The sequence below is a fragment of the Myiozetetes cayanensis genome, unplaced genomic scaffold (assembly GCF_022539395.1).
Source record: "Myiozetetes cayanensis isolate MyiCay16 unplaced genomic scaffold, myiCay2020 scf40, whole genome shotgun sequence".
Classification (NCBI taxonomy): domain Eukaryota; kingdom Metazoa; phylum Chordata; class Aves; order Passeriformes; family Tyrannidae; genus Myiozetetes; species Myiozetetes cayanensis.
The window spans coordinates 1,288,846-1,297,235 of record NW_026087632.1 but is presented as its reverse complement, the minus strand read 5'-3'; the positions used below and the strand labels follow the sequence as shown (position 1 = coordinate 1,297,235).

Here is an 8,390-nt window from a genome sequence, read left to right as displayed (position 1 = left end):
TACTGCTCGTCAGTCAGATTTGCAATGATGATTTAGAAGGGAGCATTGATGGTGAGGAGGGACTGGTACCAGAGGTGGTGTGGGGGCAGTTTGGGGTTGTTTGAAAGACCTAACAGCTGAAGATGTCCCTGCCCATGGCAGGGGGGCTGGATTAGGTGGCCTTTAAGGTCCCTTCCAACCCAACCCACTGTGTTATTCTATTCTGTGATTTTCAGCAGCAGGAAGCATAAGCATGATCCTTTACTGCAGTTCCATGTGGGGATGTTACCTCCAGCAGCTTTCTGCCAGGAACTCACCAAACTCCTGTAAATAAATGTTATCAAGGCACCTGAGACTTCCAGGTTCTTATTTCGAAGCACATTTTCTTTAAGAATTGTCATAACCACACCTTCACCAAACAAAGTAAGCAATTCCAAAGTGCTCTTACTCCTGAAGTAACTTGTTTTTTCTTAAATGGAAAGCAAGAGAAGGAATTGGGAACAGCTCACCAGGGTTTCTTATGGCTGCTCCAGGGCCAGTCTAAAGACTTTCTTGCTCTGATGTTTGCTGTAGCTGAGCTGCAAAGTGGCTAAAAGGAGAATTCAGTGGCTGAAAGGAGAATGAAATTATGATGTACTGTACCACCTAATTGTTGTACACTCGAACTACTTCAAAGTAATCTATGAAAAGAAAGGAATCTCTAAGGATTCTCATGTCTGCAGTGACCCCAGTTTTAAGCACAGGTTAGGTGGGCTTTCCACATTCAGACTCCTGAATGTTTTGTGGTGCTGGACTTGAGTGCCTGACTGCTTTGGAGCTGGAACTCAGGTTAAATAAAACTAACCTTGCAGGGCTTTGCCATTCCTGTGACTTGTCCACTGGGGAAATTTTTCTCTGTGGGTTAACTCCCACAAGAAGAAACGCCACTAGAATTTATTTTAGTACCCAGGATGATTCCTGTGTATTTTTTCTGCTTTGCACTCAGTGATTAAAATCTCAACAGGAAAAAGAAGACCAACAGTCTCCACCTCAGCTTTTGAAATAGCTATTGCAATATTTGTAATTGCTGCTGGATATTTGCCTTTGCATCTCGGGCAGTTTAGCAAATTAACAAAATGTGAAACCTAACAACAGGCTGTCATTTTAGGAATGACCCAGAAAACCAATAATACCCAGTGAAGTCCCTTGTGTTGTGACGAGTTGATCGGCTCGTCTCTATTAATCCCCCCAAACTGGTCAAGTCTCACAATTCACTTGTAATCCAAAAAATATTCAGGATGTGAACTGAAGCTTCGTGTCCTGAGAGCAAGCCATTGCTTGCAGATTTCAGTTTAGGAGAGGGAGGAGCACTAAAGGGTAGCTAATTTGTGGTCGAGTTTGAAGTTGCAGAGAAAACCCTGAGCACAACGAAGGCTTAGAAGGTATGAAGTGAAAGAAAACAAGCCAGCAGTTATTATTAAAAATGTCTTATTGATGAATCAGTTGTGGGATTGAATGGGGGGTGGGAGTGGGAATTATTGCTGACTTTAGGTGACCCTCAGTGACACTCTGTTCTAATGATTCCTTTGGGTTGTAATACTAGAATTTGCCAAAGCAGCATATTCTCTGGGAAAAAAAAACCAAGAAGAACAAAACTAAACAAACAAAAAAAACCCAAACAAAAATAAAAATAAAATTAAAAAACAAACAAAACAAAACAAAGCAAAACAAAGCAAAAACCAACCAACCAAACAAACAAACAAAAAAACCAAGCAGCTGAAGTCTTAGGTTTTGGGTAGAAATGAGGTTTCATGGTTTCACATGAAATGGGGTTGCCTGGGAGGTTTACAGTCCTGCATGGTCCTGATCTGCCGAGGGCAAAGGTGTGCTTTGCCCCTGTTAAAAACAATGTAAGATCACAGGCAGCCCCAGGTAGTGCCCAAATGTAAGAGATATGGATTTAAAACCTGGCACTGTCCCAATGCTGACATATTAATCACTGAGTAGGTAAGTGAGTATTTTCCAGCTTAGGCCAAGGAGATATTTGCTACTGACAAAAAAAAAAATTAAATTTCCTGAGGAATTCTGAAAATAAAAATGGCCATAGGCTGAGGACAATGATTTGCTGCTTCTTAGGTGCAGGTGACTGTTTAAGTGTCACATCAGTGCTCACGGGACACACCCCTGCACATGAGACACTCCAGGCAGTGTCAGGGTGCTGAAGAAAAACTGACTGAGGCAGCTTCATGATTCAGAGGCAGCACTCAGCCATTACCCAGCTCATTAAAGGGCTAAGGGATAAGTGCGCCGGGACAGAGCGTGATGAACACGAGCAGAAGTTCAAAGCAGCTCGGAAAAACCCCCGCAGCCGCGAGCAAACACGATGCTTTATGTCTGAGACCTTTGTGGAGTGCTCAAACAACGTAATTGTTTTTATTGTGTTCGGCGTTTGCTCACCAGTTCATTACTGATCGGTTTTGACACTGGAAGAAAGCCCGAGCTGCGCTTGCCACTCGAAGGGAAGGTGACAACGGGCGTGGAGCTGTCACCTCCCCCCCACGGGGCCAGACCCACGCCACCTTTATGGGGCTGCTCAGGAATTCCAATGCTCCAACCAGCAGAGGTTTGTCTCGGTTTAGTCTTCATTACACTTCAGAAATCATTTAATTTAGAGGTTCTAACCCGTGCTGTCCCAAGCCCCTTGCCACCAGATGTGCCCAGCGGTGTAACCTGGGGCACAGGCTGATGGCAGCAGCCCCACAGGCTGGCAAATCCTTTCCAGAAAGGGCAGCACAGCTGCCCGGAGTGCCAGTGTCACACAGCTGGTCACTGCAGCGGGTCTCGCTGCCACCCATCCCTCCTTCCAGCGGGTCTCGCTGCCACCCATCCCTCCTTCCAGCGGGTCTCACTGCCACCCATCCCTCCTTCCAGCGGGTCTCGCTGCCACCCATCCCTCCGTCCAGCGGGTCTCGCTGCCACCCATCCCTCCTTCCAGCGGGTCTCGCTGCCACCCATCCCTCCGTCCAGCAGGCAGCGGTGCCGGGAGCGCCTTGTCCCGCGGCCCTGCTCATCCTCGGGGGGACGCGAGGGGCACGGTTCGGTCCCCGTGGGAGGACGGAGAACGCCTCGTAGCAGGGATTGCACTGGAGATGTAGAACACTGGGAACAGTGAGGTGCTGGCAGCTCTGGGTACGGCGTGGGGCTGGTGCCAGCACAGCCTTCCCCGGGGACCTTTTGTCCTCTCCTGGGTGTCCCGAGGTGGGTACCCGGGGGTACCCCGGGAGTATCCCACGGTGTGTGCCCAATTTGGGTACCCCGGGTGTTATCCCGGGGTCTGTGTGCCCAATTTGGGTACCCCGAGTGTTATCCCGGGGTCTGTGTGTGCCCAATTTGGGTACCCCGGGGGTTATCCCGGGGTCTGTGTGTGCCCAATTTGGGTACCCCGGGTTGTGTCCCCGGGGTGTGTTTGCCCAATTTGGCTACCCCGGGGGTTATCCCGGGGAGTGTGTGCGCCCAATTTGGGTACCCCGGGGGTTATCCCGGGCTGTGTGTGCCCAATTTGGGTACCCTGGGGTTATCCCGGGGTCTGTGTGCCCAATTTGGGTACCCCGGGTGTTATCCCGGGGTGTGTGTGTGCCCAGTTTGGGTACCCCAGGGGTATCCGTGGGAGTGTGTGTGCCCAATTTGGGTACCCCGGGGGTTATCCGGGGGAGTGTGTGCCCGATTTGGGCACCTCAGGGGTTATCCCGGGCTGTGTATGCCCAAATTGGGTACCCCGGGTGTTATCCTGGGCTCTGTGTACCCAATTTGGGTACCCCGGGGTTATCCCGGGGTCTGTGTGCCCAATTTGGGTACCCCGGGGGTTATCCCGGGGTGTGTTTGCTCAATTTGGGTACCCCGGGGGTTATCCCGGGGTCTGTGTGCCCAATTTGGGTACCCCGGGTGTTATCCCGGGGTCTGTGTGCCCAATTTGGGTACCCCGGGGGTTATCCCGGGCTGTGTGTGCCCAATTTGGGTACCCCGGGGGTTATCCCGGGGTGTGTGTGCCCAATTTGGGTACCCTGGGGTTATCCTGGCTGTGTGTGTGCCCACTTTGGGTACCCTGGGATATCCGGGGATGTGTGTGCCCAATTTGGGTACCCTGGGGTTATCCTGGGGTCTGTTTGCCCAATTTGGGTACCCCAGGCCCCCGCTCCGACGCCCCCGCTCTCCCCCCTCCCTTCTCTCCCCGCGCTGCGCCTCCCGCTCCGCCCGCCAGGGGCCGCTCTCCCCACCACCACCGCCCGCCGCCACCGCCCCTCGCGGTGCACGCCGGGAGTTGTAGTCCGCCGCGGCCCGGCGGGCGGCGAGGCGCACGCAGCGGCGGCGGGCGGGGACTCCATTTCCCAGCGGGCCGCGCGGCGCCGTCCCGGCCGTGCCTTTTGAATGATTTCAGAGCGCTCGGCGGCCGCGGCGGGAGGGACGGGCGGGGAGCGGCAGCATCGGCGGCGGGAGCTGCGCCCGCACGGCCCGTCCATGGCGGCCCCAGCGGGCCCTGCCCCGGCCGCCCGCGGCCCCCGACGCTGCTAGGGAGCGGGCAGCTGGGCTGCGCCTTCGCCCCTTCGCCCGCCCGCCGACATGTCGCTGGCCATGGAGGAGGAGGAGTACTCGCGGCTGGTGATGGAGTCGGAGCCCGAATGGCTGCGGAGCGAGATCAAGCGGCTCTTCCAGGAGCTGGGCGAGACCACCCGGGAGAAGATCCAGGCGGCGGAGTACGGGCTCGCCGTGCTGGAGGAGAAGCAGCAGCTGAAGCAGCAGTACGAGGAGCTGGAGCTGGAGTACGAGACCATCCGCGCCGAGATGGAGCAGCTCAAGGAGGTGAGGCGGGGCCGGTGCGGGGGTGCCCGGGCCCTGTGCGGGCACGGCGTTCGAGCCTGACAGCCGGGCGAGGGAAGGGCTGGCGTGGGGGAAAGGAAAGGCCTTTCTGCCCCGAGCCCCTCCGCCGTGCCGGGGATGTGCCAGGGAGGCGGCTGAGCGCTTCTCTTTCTCCTCCCGCCCGGCCCCGGCTCTGCGGGCTGTGCCGGCCCGGGACCGGGGTGAGGTGGTGATGCTCTCATACCCCTGTTTTTTGTGCGGAGGGAGGAATCTTGCGTCGCTGTTAAATCGCCTCCTCAGCTGGGGACCACTGCGAAAATAAACCAGCAGGCTTTAGTTTGCATAATGTTTTGGTTTGGTGCGGTTCCGTGTCGTTGGTGCATTATTTATTATTGTTATTGTTATTATTGTTGTTGTTTTTGTTATTATCGTTGTTGTTTTTGTTATTGTTATATTGTTTATTTTTATTATTCTTTTAAATTTTTTTAAGAGGAAAGTCCAGATCTAATCTGTACAGCAGGTTAAGGTTTATCGGGAGAAATGCTGTGTTACTCAAATGGCACATAAAGTTTTTCTAGGGTAGAACGTGGGAAAAGTGCTGCCCAGGGAAGAGTCACAACACCCAGACTGGTGGTTCGCTGTCCTTGTGAGCTGATCCCCTGCCAGCCCACTCCTTACCATGTCCCTTGGGAAGTTGTCTGGCCGCCTATAGCCTTGCTTGGTCCGGTGATTTGCTGTGCAGGAAAACCCTGTGCTGCTTTTCAACTGGTTTGGGCCTTGCCTTGATCGCAGAAGATCTGATACGGCCTACGTGGATTTATTTGACCCTTGCAAACCGTATCCAATGGGGCTTTACTTTAGCTCGTTCAGTTGGAAATGGATTTCAAGTAAAATCAAAATACACCGTTTCAAAGGGCAAGTAAATTCTTGGAATGGACTGGTACAAATTCAGTTGAATTGGTGAATGCCCTCCCTCCCGCCTCCCGTGTGTCTTTTGGTTTTGTAAATAAAGCTTTATTTTGCTTTTATTATGTTAAATTAGTGTAAGCAAAGAGGTTAATAACTTTGAATTACATGGCTAGAAACTTGTTAGCTAAATATGATTGTGCTGCTGTTCCTAAAGCCACTCGAGGTTACAGCAGCATAACAGGAGTAGAGGTGTGGAAGTCAAGGCAGTCTTGAAAAAAGAAGGTGAGAGCTGTAGAGCTGAGCTCAAGGGAATGAAAAGTCAGTAAACCCATTAGGTGGGTGGGATGGGAAACATGGCACGAGAGGTGAAGGGAGTGGCCCAGCCTCTCTCAGCAAGGCAGCTGGAGCCAGGTTGCCTCCTTCACAGGTGGTGCTTCAGTCACTGGGCTGTGCTGTGTGTGGTTTGGGCATTAAGTGTTTTGGCTCTCAGGTGGAAAAAGGCTTGATGATAAGGTCTTTTCATCCTTTTAGGGCTGCACCACTTGAGAAGCTTGTAAAAGAGATTAAAAAAAAAAAAAAAAAGAAAAAATGGCAGGATCAGCAATGATTCACTCCTCTTTGCTTTTCACATGCTGAAGGATTTGCTTTGTGTGTGCATGTCCTGTTACAATTAAGTCATAACCTGGGAGGCAAACAATTCTGGGAACAGCTTGAGGACTCTGCTAGTTATCCTACACAGGGAAAGAGCATTGCTGCTCTAGCTCTCTTGTGATGCTGGGGGGGAATCTGGTCTGCATTAGATCTTGTAAAACCTTTAGCAGATGCACGAAGCATGCTCTCAGAGGGGGAGTTTATCATCTTTCCTGTTTATGCAACTTCTTGTTTTTCCCAGGCTGAGGGAGTGCTGCACACCAGGCTTACCTCATGGCAAGCTCCAACCTAAAGGGACTCCCCTTGGGTCACCTATTCGTGGGGAATGGTGCTTTCCACCTCTTGCTTCTCAGCTGTGACTTCATGCAGCCTTTGAAAATACAGCCCTTGTAGTCTCTAGAGATCTCATTTTGTTCTCCTCCATCAGGAGACCTCGGCAGCACAAGGCCGTGCTAGGCAGGGTGCAGGGCAGGCACACAGCAGTTTCCTGTCCTGCTGGGTGTTGTCGATTTGGATATGCTTTAATTTGTTTCATCTTATGAAGCACCCCCGTGTCCCGGCCCTGTTCCTACCGTAGGTAAATGGGCTCTGAGCGTGGGAACTCTGCAGCGCGGTTGGTTCAAAGTACAGGCTTTTCTGCTACAGTTATCAGGTCTTTCTGGCCAGGTTCTCCTCCCTGCCCCCCATCTCTGACTGTGGCAGATACTCCGTTGTATCCATCTGAGGGCAGAGAAATCCTCAGAGCGCTGCCCCATTTTTGTACAGACATCTTTGTGCACTCAGTGTTTGCAATCCAAGCTGTCCTGGTGAAAATGGGGAGCTGTCCTGTCCTGGCACTGAGGCTCCACACCAACCAGTTTTTAACTGGGATTGACTCTTCCCCAAGTTATTTCTTTTATTGGTATGTGTGCTGACTTGATCTCATATCTTTTATGGTAATTTGTGCTGCATTTCTTCTGTCATTTTCATTTGAGAGAACAAAATTGAAATACAAACTGTCTCCCCATGTAAACTTACTGGTTATCTCCAGTACCACCTTTGCTTTTGTAGAAGGGAATTGATTTCAGACTTCGTTGAAGATGATGATAAATGTATTCCCTGGTTCAGAGAAATAAGATACTGGCTTTTTTTTTGTAGTGAAATACTACACATTACATAATTTCCCTGATGATTTCTGGGGGAATGTGGCATGGAAGGTTTGCTTGAAAAAGGGTTTATCTGCTTTGCTCGGGACTCTGGAGTTGCTTCGAGGTGCCAGCCAGATTTAGAACCAACTACTAGCCCTGCTGTCCACAGCTCCTTTCTGATTGTTTGAATGTGTCATAGTGGTGGTGGTAGAACTGTGTTTAAATCCCTAGGGAAAGTCAGGCATTAGGGCTGATTATTTCTGTAATAATGTAAAGGTTCACAAGCAGACTGTGGCTGGTTTTGAAGTCTAAAAGCACGTGCCAGTACGTCACAGGGTGATGTATATGGTTTGTATGTGGTTTTTAAGAGGGGAACAAGCTTACAAGAACCACTGGCAATGATCTGCACAGAGCTCTTTGTGTCTTTTCAGGCTGACAGTGGCTCTCGTTTCTGTTTTTCACCTTTAAGGATCATGTACTGACTTTATGCCACGCCATGACATCCCTGTAGATGATTCCTGGGTAAACCTGGGAACTGTCTTTGAAAGGAACATTCAAATAACACTCTGCTAAAATGGCTGGGCTAAAGTTACCTAACAAGCCAGTGACAGACTGGGGTTAGACCCTCTGTGCTCATAGTTCAGTGCTGGGTTGACTAAGGCTTTCTGTTTAATTATGGTAAATAGTGATGTTCAGCAGCAATACCTCTAAGGCCTCAGCTCTGCCTCTGCAGCCTCCTAATTAATATTCAGCTGAAATATTGATTCCTGCTGAAAGGGAAGGACCTTAATGACATTTGAGGTTACCTCTGACCTTGCAGCGTGGTTAAAATCAAAGGGTTTAATGCACAAAATAAAGGAAATGTTTCTTTAAATAGATCATCTGGGGAGA

At 50.8% G+C, this 8,390-nt stretch overlaps 1 protein-coding gene across 3 annotated transcripts in view; it reads left to right on the top strand.

Annotated features, from left to right (window-relative positions):
* Window positions 1-4,414: 4,414 nt before the first annotated feature.
* BICD2 (BICD cargo adaptor 2) overlaps window positions 4,415-8,390 on the top strand; it is a 68,768-nt gene continuing 64,792 nt past the window's right edge. For all 3 annotated transcript variants that reach the window (XM_050330262.1, XM_050330261.1, XM_050330260.1), the window contains exon 1: window positions 4,415-4,815. In XM_050330262.1, the coding sequence (XP_050186219.1) occupies window positions 4,576-4,815 (240 nt within the window). In that variant the 5' untranslated portion in view covers window positions 4,415-4,575. The remainder of the gene's footprint in view (window positions 4,816-8,390) is intronic.